Raw genomic sequence first — 18,255 nt, forward strand, 5'->3', positions numbered from 1 at the left:
CTTGTATTTGTAAGAATTGGATTAATCGGGATGATCACTTGACCCATAAATGCCTGTGGTCTTCCCAAGTGTTTCACTCCCTACATGCGCACTATCATTTCCCAATACATCCACCAAGTTCCACCTAGCCCCAAAGCCTCCAACCACTGCAAACTTAAGTGACAACTTCTCATTATGTCTAACATGATTGCTCGAAAGCATAAGGGTGAATGGAGCATCGATTACAAGTTGACCTCAAAGAAGTGCTTTATATTCTAGGAAATCTAACTGGTCAAAAATCTTAGCCACACTCGGAATCATCAATTTCTTCACCATTTCCTTTCCTATACATTGTTCAACCTTTACTAGTTTCTCTAACATCACGTTTCTCATGTTGGGTTACGTGTACCAAAAATCCTTTGCCACTAATACATAGAACATTGACATTGAAAATGCACGTGGCACAGTCCTCAAAAGTTCATTTTTCCCTTATTGTTATATAAATCAGTTGCTTTATTTATACTAAACTTCAATCTCTTTTACGCGGTGTGATTGACTCTAGAATCTAATAGCTATAGAATGTTGGGGAGATGAAGGAGATTTAAGATTTTAAGACTTCCTAATCGGGAAAAGTGATGATATGACTAATGACTACCAAACTAATTAACTTATAACCTTTACTTTTTCATTATTTGCAATTTATTAAAAATTCAACATTTAATCAGGGATAAGATTAGAGGTTCAAAGTAATTTTGAAGGAATCAAATGTGTGGCATAAAAATGAGATGGTGGGAGGGCATTATGCTAGTGTGTCACAAATTAAGTCGAAGCAATGGCTTGAGCTTAGCAAGTGCAAATAATATTTATGGGATATTAGTGTTGATCAAGTTGACCCATTGGCTTTAGATGGGCAATGTGTTTTCCATTTTAAGGATTTCTTGATGAGTCGTCGTCGGTGCTAGTTATTTTAATCTTGAAATATAGACAAGTTGGAATCTCTTGTTCCCTGTAGAAGGGGGCTCTCGCTCTTGGAATTAGTATATATAGAGCTAGTTCATGCAACGCCATGGAAACCAAGGTGAGAAGGAGAGAGAGAGATATAGAGTCTCGTTAAAAATGTGTAGAGGAGAGCTGTTAATTTCTGTTGCTTTGATTCTGCTTCTGGCAGTAGGCCATGAAGCTCAACACATGCACGAAGCTAGCAATCAAACTACAGTTGATCTAGACCCGGTTGATGGTAATTTTGTTAGAGCCATATCTAGGTTCTATAAGTTGACGAGACGCTTGTTTTTCATGTGTGGGATTTCCATGTTGTAGCCTTAGCTTAGTGTAGTGGCTCCTAACATATACTAGGTTAGAATAATATGATGATATATAGATATTGATATTGAAAGAGTTACAATTAATTAGTGCATGAGCTTTTCTTTTTGTTTTCTTGCTTTAATTTTTATGTATAGTTAAGTCAAGAGGCACAAGATTTGTACTCAAGTTCTTTTATGAAGTTATTATGAATTTAATTTAAATGGTTAGGCATTATGATTAGGTTCTAGGAATTTTTATCTAAATCTTGAATTCTAATGACTCTCTCTCTCTCTCTCTCATCATTATGTTAGGTCGTAATAAAGTTACCATTATGTTATTATGAATTTAATTTAAATCTTGATAGTAAATAATTCTAGAATTCTTAACTATTCTTCAATCATACCACTCTCTTAGTCTCATTCCGCGTTGAAATTCTATAATTTAATTAATTTAGTTCACAAAGCACAATATCTTCATATTCCACATATATCTGTATGCTATATGCTTTAATTATTTAGTTTTAATATCTAAATCAAATTGCCATAGTCAAATTAATTAAGTCCAATTAGCATGCTGGGTCCTTACGATTACCTCATCAAGTGTAAGAATCTTTTAGTAGTAATTAGTAGCATTTGAATATTAATTCATTCATGCGCACTAAGATCTCAACCTAGGGTTTATGAAAAACATATATAGTATTCTTCCACTAACTATTTTCCTACTTTTGGCATAACATTATGGTTTAGAGTAGCTGTTAATTATCAGATCTCAACTTTACAATAATATCATTGCACAAGCTTGTTCGACTCTATGGACTAACATGGTTATTGTTGGCTATACGTATATGCTAGTGAAAGCTATCAATACTATTGCCCATGCTCTGAGGTTGACTTGGGAAAGCGATGAGACAGAATTCTCAAGTAGCAATTGTAATTCCTCTAGGAAGGTCATCTGCGATTGCAATCTTACCCCTTGTCGAGTCACAAAAATGTAAGGAAACCTCTTAGTTTTATTAAAAAAATTTATATGCTTAATACAGGGGCGGATTCAAGAATTATTTTGAGTGATGTTATGATATTTAAAAAATGTTTTTCTCGACCTAAGATCTGATAGGAAAGTATTTGGATCAAATTCAACATGACTTTACTTAAAAAAATATTATTGAGATCATCATTAATAGAATTTTATTGTTATTGTTTGAGTTTTGAGTTTTATGGGATAATTTTTTTTAAAAAAAATATATTTCCATGGCTTATTTATCTAAAATTATTTACTATTTATTAGTATAAATTAAAATATTAAAATTAAATAAAATATGATTTTACATAACAAATTATAAGATTTAGTAACTAACAATATGACAATTTTCTATTCATTGATCAAAACTAAATATAAGCATCCACAAATCACATAAAGTGAAATATAAAAATCAAATGATCAAAATGTAAAACTATTTTTTGTTAACTAGATTATAATTATGAACCAAAATTATCAAACTAACAAAAAAAATTTAGACAAGAAGTATTTAACAACTTAATTTGGGCTAAAAATTACTTACAATTGAAGTCTAAATAAGTTATTTTGAGTGAGTGAAAAACGCAGTTAAGGAACAAAGAAGGGAAAAGACTTGAATTTTTAGATAGAGAATAGTTTAGGTTTTGATTTTTTTAATAAAATTTGAAATTATAGAAAATTTATTTTATCTTTCAATATAATATTTAAATATTAATACATATTACTTTTTGATAAATCACTTTTACTTAAAATCTTTGATCCAACTCTTTATGAAATTATAAAAAAATAATAATAAGTTCATTAATATATTAACTACTTTGAATGATAGATAAATTGTATAAAAATTAAAATATTTTAAAAAATAAGTGGTGTCACATGACATCACTCCTTCCAACATGGGTCCACCGATGTTATATCATGAATATTTCTTCTTCCAACATTAATATAGGAAAAAATGATTTAATGGGTTCTTTTTGCTAGGTCTATGCCTGTTTTTGGTTAATTATGGAAGTAATTTATTACTTGTTTTTCATTGGCAGTGATTTTTCTAACGCGCATCTAAAGGGTGAAATTCCTCCGGCTATAGGAAATTTGACCTACCTGACATCACTGTAAGTCTTTTTTTTTTTTTTTTTTCAAATTATAGAGATTTAATTAAATGTAATAAAAAATAAAAAATGAATTTAATTTTTTATAAATAATTCATAAATCTTTTTAAAAGATTATATCTTATTTCGTATACTAGTATTGACTTATTAAAACGACATAACATTATGAGCTTCATTTATTCCAATGACTACCTAGTACAAAGAACTGATATTTAATGCATATTCTCCAAATTAGCTCCCATCTTTGCTGTCTGTCTTAAATGATGTACCAAACACAAAAGTCAAATATTGTTTTTTGTTTCGAGGCACAAACTTTTGGTGTTGTCTTTCAAGACAGCCTAAAAAGATTTTCTTGCTCTGTCAAGATAAGCATAAAGACAATTATCTGATCAATATCAAAACTATTGATATCTTTGATCCAACAAGAAAATCATTGGTGTTGTTTTGTCTCAAACCGAAGGTTTCTAGAATTTTGTTTGACCAAATCTGCTATATATATATATATATATATAGTCCTAGGCATGCCCGTGTCGAGATAGCTTCATTTGTGTAAATAATGAGAAGAGACATGCTTGACAATGTTAGAGAAAAGGGTCTGCTCTTCATCTGTAGCAGTAGCAGAAAATGGAAATGGAAATTTAATGATTTGACTTCAGTTTCTTCTTCATCTTTTTGTTTTCTGCTGCATTTTCAGCGACTTGAGATCAAACAGGATCCATGGAAACATTCCTGACTCGTTAAGAAATCTGACTAAACTTGAATTCCTGTGAGTTGCTTTCTCATTAACATCCCATTAACCGTCTAGTAGCTACTTGATAGCTCGTTGTATTGAGTTCTGTTTTAGGTTTGTTTGTGATATAAACTCCTAAGTTCACAATCCTTTATGACAGTGATCTTTCTTCAAATGATCTGGATGGTCGTATACCAGACTTCTTTGGGGAAATGGAATCACTACGTGCCATGTGAGTCCAGAATTCTTCCACAAATATTTCTCATTTGATTCCTCAACTTTGTCTTTATAAATTGCGTTGTGATTTTTTTGAGAACTTGGCCATTTGTAATCCAAATGGAAATTAATTGAAACTTTTGACATTTTCCTTACTGATCTTTTCTCTTTCATGGTACTTTTGTTGAAGTATTCTAACAGAGAACTGGCTAAAGGAATCAATACCACCAAAACTGGGCTCCTCAGCATCTATTAAAACTTTGTAAGCCATGTATCATACCGTAAAATCGATCTGTCCAAATTCTGCAAATCACATTTTTAATGCATTCATTTGATGTTTGTTTGCAGGGACTTTGCAGAGAACCTACTATCTGGAACTATTCCTGAGACTTTAGGAAACATTTCAAGCCTTGAGTTCCTGTAATAGCCTTTGCCATCACTGAGCTCCCATTTTTCTGCTTCTTGGTCTTATGTACACTTACGATTGCGCTATCTTGTTTTTAACTTGCTAGTTCAGGCGGTTATCTGATAACCAGTTAACTGGGCCGCTTCCGAAATCTCTTGGAAACTTGCAGAATGTCTATCGCATGTAAGGTTTTTCTTTTTTTTCCTTCTTTTCTTTATCCCCAGGTTTGGATTGAAACTGATTTTTGTTGAATTTGACTACCTTACTGGTATGACTATTTATTGGCTTTCGCTATGTAAAACTGCAGGGTGCTAGCAAACAATAAACTTCAAGGACAGTTGCCTCAAAGTTTTGCAAATCTTACAACCTTACGGCACTTGTAAGGAAAAGTTTTCCTCTTTCATGCTGTTTACCTCGCTTCAAACAATATCTTTGATTATTGGTTTTTCCATCTACAGCAACGTTAGGGGGAATGAATTCACTGGCCAGATACCGTCATATATTGGATACTGGAAGCAGTTGCAAGTGCTGTAAGCACCTCTGTTAAATTATTACATTTTCTATGCGGACCGAATGTTCTGAACTTTGATCAGAATATATTTACTACGAACATTTTGATCTGAACAGGATACTTCAAGGGAACCATTTTGAAGGGCCTTTACCTGGTATATTCTCCTCCCTGGAGAATATGATGGAGATGTAATGCCTCTTACTGCAGCTGGATTGATTTAAAAAATTCGAATTGAACTAATCATATCATTGTTTCTAACCTCTGATACCCTGTTTGGTGTTGACTTTCCAGGCGCATTGCTGACTTGTATGGAAGAAATGGAGAAGTTTTCCCATTTCCAGATATTTCAAGGATGAGACAACTTGAAACTTTGTTAGTGTTATTTCTGAAATATTTGTTTAATCTTTTATCAGGACAAAAGTTTTTCCATGTTAACTTAATCTCAATACTGATCCTTAGCCTTTCTTTAGGGTCCTGAGAAACTGTTCAATCAATGGTTCAATCCCAGAGTATATTGGAGCGTTCCAAGCCCTGAACCATCTGTAAGTCTATTTCTCTACAGCATGCTATTGACTAAGTCCAGGAAGAAATCAACAATTTTCACATTGCTTTATACATAAAGAAATCTTAACGGGCAAAGAGAAGAGTCCTGCAACAAAACATATGAGTAGGAGACCCTGCTAATTGAAGTAGACATGGAAATATTATAAACGAGTGTGACAAAGACATCCCCTTTCCCATACAGAAATGAGATTCCACAATTAATTGTTCTCACTTTTTTTCGGCACCTGAAGTAGCAGTATTAGATGAGAACAGGGTTCTTTGCAATACATATCAGCAATAAGCAAGTATTACATTCTCTGATTTTTCTGATTCTTTTCTCTCTTGTTTCCTGTTTATTTTAATTTTTTAATGTAGGGACTTGAGCTACAACAAATTGAGTGGTAAAGTCCCATATTTCTCCGAGTCTGGGAACTTGACAAATATGTAAGAAAACTTGTTTGAGATTTGTATTAACAACATATTAATACTCCGTTTGTTTTGATATGAAACTTACTTTGATGATTTTAATGTATGACAATTTGCTTTTATGTAATTATTCAATGTTTTCACCCCTAGAGGCAATTATATTATTTGTGTGGTTGATGTTCTTTTACCCTTTTATCAGATTTCTTCGAGCAAATAAACTGACAGGGCCAATTCCTGAATGGTTTAAAAACTTAACAGAAGCAAATCTGTAAGTCCAATTTCACTCCTACTTAAACCAAGCGCAATTCTATTTTTAGCAACCGTTCTGTCTTTAATTATTTTAAGTGTGATGTTGTGCAGGGATTTCTCCGAGAACAATTTTACTGATTCATCATCTATAGTAAACTACAAATCCAGGAATATGTAAGGCAAATTGAAAAAAACAAATGAAATACCCTTTACTTTCTAGCTTCTCTAGTAATTAATACTTTTTCTCCCTTGAATGAAATTTTCAGGAATTCATTTGCATGCTGCTCTTCCCCACCAGAGTTGTAAGCTCTACCTTCATTGCTTCTTTCTCCCTTGTGTTATCAACTTGTTTTTCTTTGTACATTTCCTGCACAACCAATTGTACATATCTTAGCTGTGTATTTCTAGTTCTAACCCAGTTTTTCTATTTTACAGCGATAGTACATGGCAAAAGAATAATTTCTCCTGTGATGAAGACCAACCGGAAAGTAAGTAGCCTATCTGTTTTCATATTGGTAATTTTTTTCCTATGTTAGAATTACTAGGATTCCATTTCATAGCTGTTTTAATGTCAATATGAATCCATCAGAGCTTAAGCCCGTAAGAATATTGAAACCTTGACTTTCAGAATGAATTAGAAAGTTTCAAACCTTACCTTGTACAAATATTTTTCTTCCTTCAAGAGGAAGGTTTCAGTAGGCCACTGTCATTGAAATGAGTTTCACGGTGTTTGAAACGCAAGGTGTATTATGGTGTGTTAACCATAACAAAAATTTGGCTGCAGATGATCGGTTGTATATCAATTGTGGAGGTGATAAGGTAACAGCAGGCAGAGACACGTTTGAACGAGATGTGCAACCAGAAGGAGCTTCGACATTCCATATCAGCGATGACAAGAAATGGGGGTACAGTAGCATGGGAATTTATGACCCAACGCAAAGCAGGGCCATGAGTTACACACACTCGATTGATAAGTGTCCGTTTCAAAACATTGAGGGATCATTATACCAGACAGCTCGTGTTGCTCCAATATCTTTGAAGTATTTTGGATTCTGCATGAAAAATGGCTTGTATACAGTAAAACTTGATTTTGCTGAAATCACAATTAAAGAGGAAGCTGAACATAAAAGCAGGGGAAATCGCCTTTTCGATGTCTTAATTCAGGTAACTTTCTTGTCATAGATTAATCAACAAAGAACTCTTTTTCTGCTAGCTGCATTAGTTGTATTTATCATGGCTGACTGGGACTGCAGGGTACGAAGGTCTTAACTGATTTTAATATTAAAGATGTTGCTGGAGGTCTAAATAAGAATATTTCTCAGACGTTTCAAGCTGAAGTCAAGGAAAACAGCCTTGAAATTCACTTATATTGGGCAGGAAAAGGCTCAAAACGTGGTCCCTTTGAGCTTTATGGTCCTCTTGTTTCAGCTATTTCAGTAAAGCCTGGTATACTCCCCTCCCAGCAGACCTCTTCATGCTAGCTGGTCTGCTTTTCTTTTTTCTTTTTCCTCATTAATTTTTAACAATTAGCAACTTCATGTTTTTGAATGCAGTTCTTAAACCAGTAAAGCCTTCCATAAAACTTTCTCCTTTAAGTATTGCTGGGATTTCAGGATCCATTGTTTTGTTCTTGGTTCTGATTTTTACTTTCCTCTGGAAAATGGGTTACCTTCGTGGCAAGGAATCAAAAATTGAAGGTAAGACTATATGATTTATAATTAAGTGGGGTTTGGCTACTAAATTATGTTACTGATATGGTTCTTATTTGTTTGCAACACTGTGAACAGCACAAAAAGAACTTGTTTCATTGCCTGGTGGAGGCATTTTCACTTATCGGCAACTAAAAGTTGCCACACAAAATTTTAACAATGCAAACAAGATAGGTGAAGGAGGCTTCGGAGCTGTCTTCAAGGTATGGTCCCCCTTTTCTTGCTGCCTTATGATAACCATAAACTATCAAGCTGTCAGCATAATTTTATTGAGAAAGCTCTGATTTTGGCACAAATACAGGGGGTGCTTACCAATGGGACAGCAATAGCTGTAAAACAGCTTTCTGCAAAATCAAAGCAAGGGAGTCGTGAATTTGTCAATGAAGTAGGTGTTATCTCTGCCTTGCAACACCCAAATCTGGTAAAACTGCTGGGGTGCTGTATAGATGAAAACCAACTGCTTCTAGTCTATGAGTACATGGAAAATAATTCCCTTGCACATGCATTATTTGGTAAGCCTGCTCCTATTCCTAACAATAATTTGAACAAATTGATACAATTTTATATGAAGTTTTCAACATACTAATAGCATACCACGTCACCAAACAGGTCCTGAAGAACTCAGAGTGCAACTTAACTGGACAATCAGGTCTAAAATTTGCCGCGGGATAGCTAAAGGATTGGCATTTCTCCATGAAGAATCCAAACTAAAAATTATTCACAGAGATATCAAGACAACCAACATCCTTCTTGATAAGGATTTTACTGCAAAAATATCTGATTTCGGATTTGCCAAGCTTCATGAAGGGGAGAAGACACATGTCATTACGAAGATAGCGGGAACCACGTAATGAATAGAAAACCATTTTATTTCAACTGTTATGCCTTCTGAAAAATGAATTTCATAACTGATTGACCATAACTTTTTACAATTTTTTTTTCTTCTTATAGGGGATACATGGCTCCTGAGTATGCCATGCGAGGTCATCTGACCAGTAAAGCAGATGTTTACAGCTTTGGAGTAGTCTTGCTTGAAATTGTCAGTGGGCAGAATAGTGCCAGTTACAGGCCAAATGATGAGAGTGTTTACCTTCTAGATTTGGTAAGTGCTAAACATAACTTTCTTTAAGCATCCGAGCATTTTACTCATTGGTTGGTGCATAATATCTCTGTTTAAAGAGCAGGATTCGAATTCTCCCTCTCCTAATTACAAAAAAAAGTAAAAACTTTCTTCACCTTGAAGTAGTACATTCCTGTTTGTCTTGAAACTGAACGAACGACCCTGGTGTTTAACTCTGCAGGCTTATGTCTTGCAAGAGAAGGGGGACCTTTTAGCTCTGGTTGATCCGATTCTGGGATCTGAGTACGCAGCAAAAGAAGCAAAAATGATTCTAGAATTAGCAATGCTTTGCACTAACCCATCTCCTACACTTAGGCCTAGTATGTCTGAGGTGGTCAAAGTTTTGAAGGGAAAAAGTCGGCTTAATTATACTCCATCCCATGCCCCCTATTCAGCTGATGGTTTCGCACGGGCCAAGGCCATGGCTAGCCGTTCATTTTCCAACTATTCCAGGAGCATGTCCAGGGAAGAGCCATCAAACCCTGCAAGTTACGAATTTAGCATTAAGGAGGAAGAAGTGCAAATCTCTGCAGATTACACCCCAGAGGTCACTGATGAGACTGGAAGATCACCACTTAATAACGTCTGAATTGGTGCGAAGTAACTTGCACATTACATTTCAAGTCCGACATGCTTGCATCTGTTATATATTCGTACTCGTTTTTCTTCTTGCTTGTTTTGTACTGCCGTAGTGAACTGTTTACAATATGTAGCATAACCTAATAATTAAGGTTTTGTATTTTAAAAAACCAGTCTGTTAGGAGTGATTATAACTCGACGAGTTCTGTAGCCTCATGTATGTCATAATCGTTCCCAAGGTAATAAGTTTTCTTTTAGCTATCTTGCTGATAACTTCCTTGTGCTTCCTGTGTTCTTTAAATCGACTGGAACTGATTCTGACCCTCAATAAAAGAACTAATCGATTACTTGAAGTTACTACCATACTGTAAGGGTAGGATTTTGGGTTTTTGGAAACAACTCTTTCCATTTATTTATTTTTGCTGAATCACCTATTTTATTGATAACAACTGATCACATAGGATCAGAAAAGTGCACACAATCACTAAGACCAGATAGATCCAGTGATATAATGCTTACACGCTTGAAAGAACACCGTACAACCACCAGAAGTATTCACAACTAATACATGCCCTCACCTAAGACAAATCAAATTTTTTTAAGAGAAAACATACAATAACCGCAACATCATTCCACTAATATCTTTCCATTTATGGACTAGCATTCTCCGATACAGTTCTGTTTATTGTAATTGTATGCATTACAAAAGTTGCTTGCAACAACATGTTCGATGGACTGAAATTTAAAATTGTTCTTCTATAGATCATAGGCAGATGTAGAAGATGATTTCATACTCATGGAATCTAAAAGAGGAATGGAGTGAGTTTCACTACTCTGGAGTACAACTTGATCATAATCCGGAAAGGACTTAAACCTCATATCATCACCATGAAAGCTTGGTTCCCCGCTTATTTCATGAACAGCAGTGTGACCTTCAAGCATGCTCACTGCTGTAGACATTGTAGGCCTCAGAGCCGGTGATGGATTAGTACATAACAGAGCTACCCTTATGATTCTCATTGCTTCTTCTTTGTTAAACTTTGAACCCAATTTTGTATCCAGTAGCTCCATAAGATTTCCTTTTTGTTGTAAAACAAGAGCCTGAAAAATAACATACAAAAGGAGAAAAAGTGAGATGCATGGATTCAGCTTCATCTCAATGATGAAAAAAGATGTCCAGTTTGAAACTTGAATGAGAGCCATTAGAACATTCTGCTCAATGTGACACACAATAGAGGGACAAGTGACAAAGCAAGTCAGCTGGTCTACACTTCACATATTCTTCTTTTAGTTGCAAAGAAGATAATGAAGATTGTTCTTACCCAGTCCAGAAGGCATACATAATTTTCATTTGGCCGGAATTTCATGTTGTTCTTGCCAGCAACAATTTCCAGTGCAACCACCCCAAAACTGTAAACATCTGCCTTATAGGTCAAATAGCCCCATAATGCATATTCTGGTGCCATGTATCCTCTGCAGAAATAATTCAACCATTCTATGAGCTAGCTTCGCACGTGTTTATTATATGACTAAAAATTAACATGATTAGTGATAGTGTTTGAAAACAAATAAGGACACAGGCACAGGAACAGACAGTCCAATTCTGGAAATTGTATACTGCATTATAGTTCTCAAAATGTAATCCTTTCAAAGAGATCACTACATATGTTGATAAAAAATGGAGCAACCATGTACCGATGTACGTCTTAGAAATACTAGTTACTGCTACCAAATACAGGAGTAGAGAATGTTCTTTTAACTCTACTTTCTGATCTAGAACTTCTGTATATGCAGAATTTAGGTGCTGCACTATTCTTATTATCTAGCAACTCAACTTCCAGGATAACATTAAAACCAATATTTTTTCACTATGCTCATGTCATATATCATAAGAAGAAGAAGAAAAAGGAGAAATGAATATCTTGATATCTGAACCGAAAGTTTTCAGTTCAATGCTCATATTGCAGGAGGATGGAAATTTATCTTGCAATTACTGAAACAATTGAAAAAGAAGGAAGCTCACATAGTTCCAGCAACTCTGGTGCTGATGTGGGTGTTTTCCTCTTCATCGAGCCTGGCTAGCCCAAAGTCAGAGATCTTAGGATTAATATCCTTATCAAGTAATACATTAGCAGTTTTGATGTCCCTGTGAACAATTTTCAGTGCAGATTCATCATGCAGGAAAGCCAGACCTTTTGCAATACCAATACAAATCCTCAGCCTTTTTGGCCAATCCAGTATCAGTTGCACTTCCCCCGTACCTGTCATTGAGAAGTGATTAATGCCTTTCTTTCTCAAATAAGGATAGGTCAAATGGTGAAGAACAGCCTTTAAGCTTACCAAACAAAGCATGTGCAAGACTATTGTTTTCCATGTACTCATATACCAGCAATAATTGATTTCCCTCAGCACAACACCCATATAGTCTAACAACATTTGGGTGTTGTAGACCAGAAATCATGCCTATTTCATTCACAAATTCACGATTTCCTTGCCTTGATCTTGAAGACAGCTGCTTAACTGCAATTGTGGTACCATCCAATAATATGCCCTGCATTGAAACATTGAAACAAAAGGTGAATTTTTAAATTTTTATCTTATCATGTGAGTTTTATCTATATTACTCGTGGATAACAAAGAAAGGAGAGGGAGAAAATAGTAGGTGGAGTGTGGAAAAATAAAGATGATAGTAGAGTTATATGTATGTCACCTTGTAGACAGATCCAAAACCACCTTCCCCAAGTTTGTTTGCTGCATCGAAGTTGTTTGTGGCCGCTTTGATTTGTCTTAAGGTAAATATACCAGTTTTCAGATCTAATCCTCTAAGTTCTGTTCAAGGAACAAGGTTAATATGCTGAGCTGTATCTAACAGAGACATAACATTGCTATTTGGCTTAGTGTTTTAGTGCCTTTCAGGAAGATGACATCTGGAAGAAAGAACCAGACACAACAGCTGCAGATACTGATTCTCCTTATGATTATGCAGAAAACAGAACTTATTACAAGATTCTGACTAAGATATTACTGTTCTTTCATGAAGCAATGAAAGCTTTAAATCTGTCACTTCAAATTGGAAGTTTGTCCTATTTTGCTATTGTCACCAAGTATAAGATACATTATACATAAAATACTACCGTCCACACCCTCATGCAATTTTATGGTATTAACTTGAGCAACCTTATGTTCACTTTGAGCTTCATTTAAATTTAACAATGTTGGTAACAGGAGTGATGATCTAAATTTCTATGATAAGTAAACGAGAAAATTATTGATCATGACTGCAACAAATCATTTCTAATCCTTGTATAGTTTCATAATACCTGAAAAATAAAAAAAAGAATCTGAAAGGTTCATCTCTCTGTAACTTCACAGCTATACCTCTTTGTTTACTTCCAGTTGCAAATTTTCATAAAAAGTATATAAAAGAGTGCAGTAATGACACCATTGATTTCCCAAAAATAAACTTTACAAGGTTTGACATACATCACCTTCTTCCCTTGATATTCTGTCCCACAAGCAGCCTTTCCACCAAAGAGCACCCAAAATCATGAGAACTAGGAGTAAAACCAAACCTACAGCTCCAACCACAATGAAAATCTTCTTTTGTCTATCATTCGGAGGTTTAAACTCTACACAAGAGCAGCAAACCAGTCACATTCAAGTTGTATGCTAGTTCAAGGAGGCATACATAATTAAAGCAATCCGATACTTCAAATTAGTAAAATAAGTTATCACATTGTGAACAGAAAATACAAATTTTCTGGTATAGAAAGCAATATATGAAGAATCTAGTCTTAACCTTACTTCAAGATTCAATTTTATGAAATAACTAGTTATGCACTCTTAATCAAAGAAGTTGGCATGCATCATTTTTTACGTCTATCACAAACAGTAAAATATCAAGCTCAGAGAGAGATGTCAACATATGAAGAAAATGAAGGCCTTCTTCAAGGGAGTGTAACTTACCAGATTTCACTGAGATAGCTGATATTAGAGGGCCATATGTTGCCCTCTTCGGGACAGCTGTTGTCCCTTTACTGGCCCAATAAAATTGGATCTCCAAAGTCTTATTGTTCACGGTAACTTCCTTAAATTCATGAATGTATTCCTTATCAACCCCTTTTGCTGCACTTTCAATGTCAAAATCCTTTAACTTTCGTTTTCCCTGCAACAAACTAATTCAATCAAATTACTGTTGCAGCATATGGAAGAGCATGTAGAAGACGACTGAATACCTGGATACAAACATCAAATAACCGCCTTCCAAGACTGTAGAAAGAACTATTGTCTCTGAATACTATTTCTGCAAAATGAAGTTTTACAGTATAGTTTCCATTTCCTAAGCAGCGAACATAATAAGTGAGCGAAAGGGGAGACACGCGTGCTGTTGTGTACAAGGCAGAGTCTTTTATCTTGAGTACGGATTTGTTATGTGCTACATAGTCATCTGAACTAGGGTTCCCATCCCAGAAATGTCCTGTGCTACTAACTTCCCAATTCTTTGTCCCGGGAACATATTTTGCTGCACCCCCTTTGTCATAATCCTCTTCATAAACAATGTTTCCAACAGGAGTTCTTCCCCCACCACAATTTATAGCCAAAGAAAATCGATCTGCGTAGAAACATTGAATGCTAGTGGTTATTAGATATGTACAAATTAACAAAAGATATGTGATCAGCTGGGTATACTGAGCACCCCCAGAACACAAAATGCGGGAAAGTATCAAAGTAGGATTGGAAGGATAATTAAGCATATAGAGTATTTTAATCAAAGAAGTGAAAATCACCTTTTGTACAAGGATTGGTGTCCAGACACCCACTGAGTTGTCTGTATCATGGTAGAATAATGCAAGATATCAATTTAGGTGAAGCAGCATGGAAGTTTTATTAAACAAAAAACCCAAAGCCAGGACTTGAAGTTTGGTAAGTAGGAGCTTACAAATTCTTTCCTCCAAAAGAGCTTTTGAACAAGTTTCTGATAGAACAACAGACAGTTACTTCTTAAAATTTCGATATAAGCTAAAAGGAAATAAGGATAGACATAGTTGAAAATTGAAGGAAGAATTTGGAAAACAATTGTTCTTACAATGTTTCCCGACAAGCGGATGGTTCAGGGTCCATAGAAAAGTTATTGTACGAAAGATCAATCGGACTGTAAAATAAACATAAATTTCTTTTATGTCATAATAACAAAATGCATCTTACATCGTTTTGACAGAATAATAAGTGCTTCTATGAGATATTGACAGAAAGACTAACAGTATAAGTCGTATATAGCTGACTTTGCATTTCAAAGGATGTTTCTTCAATCTTTCAACACAGTTTCAAAACTTTTTGTACATTTGGATGTAGATCAAGTCCACACTGTATGTTTTCCTTAAATAACTAATGAGTTTTTATTGGATTAACAACATCAAATATGCAAGTAGTCCTGACTGTCTTCCATATGTTGATTTTGCAGCATCCCAGACAACTCAGACCAGATCTCTCCAGGCCATATATAGTTGACATGACACTTTCATTATACCTAGTGGGCGAAGATTACAAACTGAAGCTGTCTAGAAATGAAGACTAAGAAAATGTATCTGTTGCCCAGAGCAGAATGGAATGCTTATGCATACGAGTACACAAGCATATCTTCTCATACTAGAATGCTACAATGCAAAATTTTCTGACACATGAAGTTATTAAGGCACATATAGCTAGGCATCATCATAAAAGATAGAATAAAAAAATGAATCACCTTTTACCATTTGCGCTCTTGATCCAGCCTGGAATGGGTCCATTCAGCGAGTTGTTTGTTAGATACCTATTTAGTTAGCAGAATAATCACATTACAGTTAAACATTCACTGCTAGCACATTGAAAGATCATTGAAAAGAAACAGATAAATTTTGAGGTTTAGATTTTTGCAATACTAGAACATAATGTATCCGCCTATAGAAGGTAAAATGCCACCCTTGGTTAGCCTACTTTATAAAGGTGATATCACAGCATATGTTTAGCATCTGAAGCAATTCTTCAATGCAGCTTCAAAAAGGAATGCAGGAACAAAATCTAGTGGGAAAACCTCAGTGAATCATATGCATGATAATGACCCTTTAGATTATGAAATGCTTACAAGTATTCCATTTTTGCTATACTTGTTAAATTCGAAATATTTCCTCCAAATCTGTTGAAACTGAGATCACTGCCAGAAATCAGAACAGAAAGAACATTTATTAAATATGGTAAATAATTTAATAGACAATAAACTGATGTCATCTATTGTGAAGCTTGAAGTCATACAAAAATGAAACAGAAGCATAAACACATCAATAGATGATTATGTGTTTCATCAATGGTAATCTGAACTGTGGAAGTCCTATTAAAATTTTAATAGAGTATAAGAAAACAGTATTATTAATGTTAACTAGTTGTAATCTACAAGGCAGATAGTTGTGATTGAAGCATTTTTTGATCTGATCTGAGAACCAAAATTTAAGTTTGAAGAAAAGAAGATTTACATGATTCTTAACAGTGGCAACTCTGACAGATAATCAGGTATTGGTCCAGATATCCTACAGCTCCTCAACATCCTGTAACATAAAAAATGAAAGAACAATTGCAGCAGAGTGTACATTCTTCCGTTTTCAAGATTCATATTACTGTAAAAACAACTCACAATTTATCTAAGCTTGTCATGTTTCTTAAGTATGGAAACTGTGAAACTCCTCCATTTAAGTCACTAATCCTTCTGCATGAAATTAAATCAGAATTTATTTGTGAAGATAATAAAAGCTTGTTCATAACTCAGTAAGTGAATTTCTTATCATCGAAAAGAACTTATGGAATTCATGGAGTAAAGAATTGTGACCTCCGAAGGCAAACTCACAGTTCAGTTAAGTTACTTAAGGAAGAGATGCTAGGAGGAATGGGGCCCTGAAAACCACTGGCTTGGATCTCTCTGTTAAACAGAACAAATTAACTACCAAAATTTGCATGGAAGCCTCCCGAAAGAGGTAGGAGGAACAAGCTTCTTACAACTGTTTGAGTTGTTTCCAACTTTGAAAAATATCAGGTATCCTTCCAGTGAAGTTGTTGCTGCTAATCCTACTGCATGTTAAGTGTCAACAAAGATGAAAACGAGATTGAGTGAAATCAAACCTAAAATTTTGTTGCCACAACAATGTATACGGACTAAGGTTACGAGAACTTACAGTTCTGCTAACTTTGTCAAACTGGTGAGAGCCCGGGGTAACTGTCCTGTGAGATTGTTAGCACTAAGAATGCTGTAGTCACCAACAAAGAAGATCGAATCAGTTTATACGTACTCTTTGATTATTTAATCTGTTAGATAACATCTAAAAGATAATAATAAAATATGCAGGTATTAGCAGAAAGAGAAAAAGAAACTAACAGATTCTCCAAGATAACCAATTTCCCAAGTTGAGGAGGAACAGGTCCAGAAAACAGGTTGGTTTCAAGGTTCCTGAACATGCAGAGCAGTTTTAAAGCAGGTTAACAAAATGAAAGCTTGTATGTATTAAAATGGAGTGAGAACACAAAGAGTGATAAAGAGTTTGAACATACAAATATCTGAGTGTGGTAATGTTCCCTAAGTAGTCCGGAATACGTCCCCGATAAGCGGTTGGCATTAAGAGACCTGATAAAGAAGATGAGCACACAGCAAAACCTCAATAAATGTGTTACACAATTACTAGAAAAACTTAAACATGAAATGCAGAAGTGGCTTACAAGAATTCTAGCTTTAGAGAAGCCCATTCGCGTGGTATTGGACCATTAAGGTAGTTCCGGGTAAGATCACTACAAGGGAAAGAAAAAAATTTATCTATTAAACAAAAATTATGAAAGTCATCATATAATTTTCTGATATCCAATATCAAAACACCATAGTTGAGAGCCCTTCTTACATGAACCTAAGGTGAGGTAACTTCACTAACGATGGTGGAAGTACACCAGGCAGATCCTGTCCTTTAAGAAATCTGCAACACAAGAACAAAAAAACCAAGTAGTTCGATGCAACTACTGCAAGTATAAACCTACCAAACATGGATATAAGTGCAATTACATATCAAAGTTATAGTCATTGTCTGTCCCGTTGTTATTTAACTCAAGGAGGTCCATGTTGAGAGCGTCTTAGAATGGCAGTCTCCATTATTTCATGCAAACAAAAGCTAAACCTTTGATTACATCCTCGTACTAGTAAACTTCTCGAAATTTGCCCCGTCAACTTCGGCGGTAGAATAATATAGCAATGATTAAATTGATCCTCCACATTACATCTAAACCTATGCATGAGAGCAATATGTATTTTATAATCAAGTATTTTATATTATTCGATCGGTTAGATAAAATTAAG

At 34.9% G+C, this 18,255-nt stretch overlaps 2 protein-coding genes across 4 annotated transcripts; one reads left to right on the top strand and one right to left on the bottom strand.

Moving 5' to 3' along the window:
• Positions 1-4,103: 4,103 nt before the first annotated feature.
• On the top strand, positions 4,104-10,154 carry LOC18596607 (putative LRR receptor-like serine/threonine-protein kinase At1g53430). Its single transcript, XM_007025203.3, has 23 exons — positions 4,104-4,170; positions 4,295-4,366; positions 4,541-4,612; positions 4,699-4,770; positions 4,868-4,939; positions 5,064-5,135; positions 5,215-5,286; positions 5,384-5,455; positions 5,559-5,639; positions 5,738-5,809; positions 6,186-6,254; positions 6,436-6,504; positions 6,597-6,659; positions 6,752-6,787; positions 6,921-6,973; positions 7,270-7,649; positions 7,739-7,931; positions 8,039-8,182; positions 8,273-8,397; positions 8,496-8,706; positions 8,804-9,041; positions 9,146-9,296; positions 9,496-10,154. Exons 2-23 carry the CDS (start codon positions 4,347-4,349, stop codon positions 9,901-9,903), a joined length of 2,745 nt encoding a protein of 914 aa, XP_007025265.3. The 5' UTR covers positions 4,104-4,170; positions 4,295-4,346; the 3' UTR covers positions 9,904-10,154.
• Positions 10,155-10,353: 199 nt separating this feature from the next.
• Positions 10,354-17,849, bottom strand: LOC18596608 (putative LRR receptor-like serine/threonine-protein kinase At1g07650). Of its 3 annotated transcripts, XM_018123045.2 has the most exons (22): positions 17,807-17,849; positions 17,631-17,699; positions 17,466-17,538; positions 17,293-17,364; positions 17,093-17,164; positions 16,917-16,988; positions 16,768-16,839; positions 16,558-16,629; positions 16,400-16,471; positions 16,015-16,083; positions 15,637-15,702; positions 14,980-15,045; positions 14,833-14,868; positions 14,681-14,721; positions 14,129-14,505; positions 13,860-14,058; positions 13,382-13,522; positions 12,604-12,722; positions 12,234-12,444; positions 11,917-12,154; positions 11,216-11,366; positions 10,354-10,994 (listed from the first exon to the last, which is right to left on the bottom strand). In XM_018123045.2, the coding sequence occupies exons 3-22, from the start codon at positions 17,528-17,530 to the stop codon at positions 10,650-10,652; spliced, it is 2,556 nt and encodes an 851-aa protein (XP_017978534.2). In that variant the 5' UTR covers positions 17,531-17,538; positions 17,631-17,699; positions 17,807-17,849; the 3' UTR covers positions 10,354-10,649. The 3 variants fall into 3 exon arrangements, with proteins under 3 accessions (XP_017978534.2, XP_088663161.1, XP_088663162.1); XM_088807035.1 differs by lacking the exons at positions 17,466-17,538; positions 17,631-17,699; positions 17,807-17,849; XM_088807036.1 differs by lacking the exons at positions 16,768-16,839; positions 17,466-17,538; positions 17,631-17,699; positions 17,807-17,849.
• Between the last annotated feature and the right edge of the window lie 406 nt (positions 17,850-18,255).

The sequence above is a fragment of the Theobroma cacao genome, chromosome 6, assembly GCF_053813885.1.
Source record: "Theobroma cacao isolate CCN51 chromosome 6, ASM5381388v1, whole genome shotgun sequence".
Taxonomy (NCBI): domain Eukaryota; kingdom Viridiplantae; phylum Streptophyta; class Magnoliopsida; order Malvales; family Malvaceae; genus Theobroma; species Theobroma cacao.

What these genes read in the sequence shown, in the direction of transcription:
- LOC18596607 (XM_007025203.3), top strand. Translation starts at nt 4,347, where the DNA reads ATGGAATCACTACGTGCCAT. An exon ending in CTTACAACCTTACGGCACTT is followed by an intron (nt 5,136 to 5,214) that starts GTAAGGAAAAGT and finishes TTCCATCTACAG; the next exon opens with CAACGTTAGGGGGAATGAAT. An exon ending in AACTTAACAGAAGCAAATCT is followed by an intron (nt 6,505 to 6,596) that starts GTAAGTCCAATT and finishes GATGTTGTGCAG; the next exon opens with GGATTTCTCCGAGAACAATT.
- LOC18596608 (XM_018123045.2), bottom strand. Translation starts at nt 17,530, where the DNA reads ATGCCAACCGCTTATCGGGGACGTATTCCGGACTACTTAGGGAACATT. An exon ending in AAGAGCGCAAATGGTAAAAG is followed by an intron (nt 15,046 to 15,636) that starts GTGATTCATTTT and finishes TTTATTTTACAG; the next exon opens with TCCGATTGATCTTTCGTACA. An exon ending in ATGTATGCCTTCTGGACTGG is followed by an intron (nt 10,995 to 11,215) that starts GTAAGAACAATC and finishes GTTATTTTTCAG; the next exon opens with GCTCTTGTTTTACAACAAAA.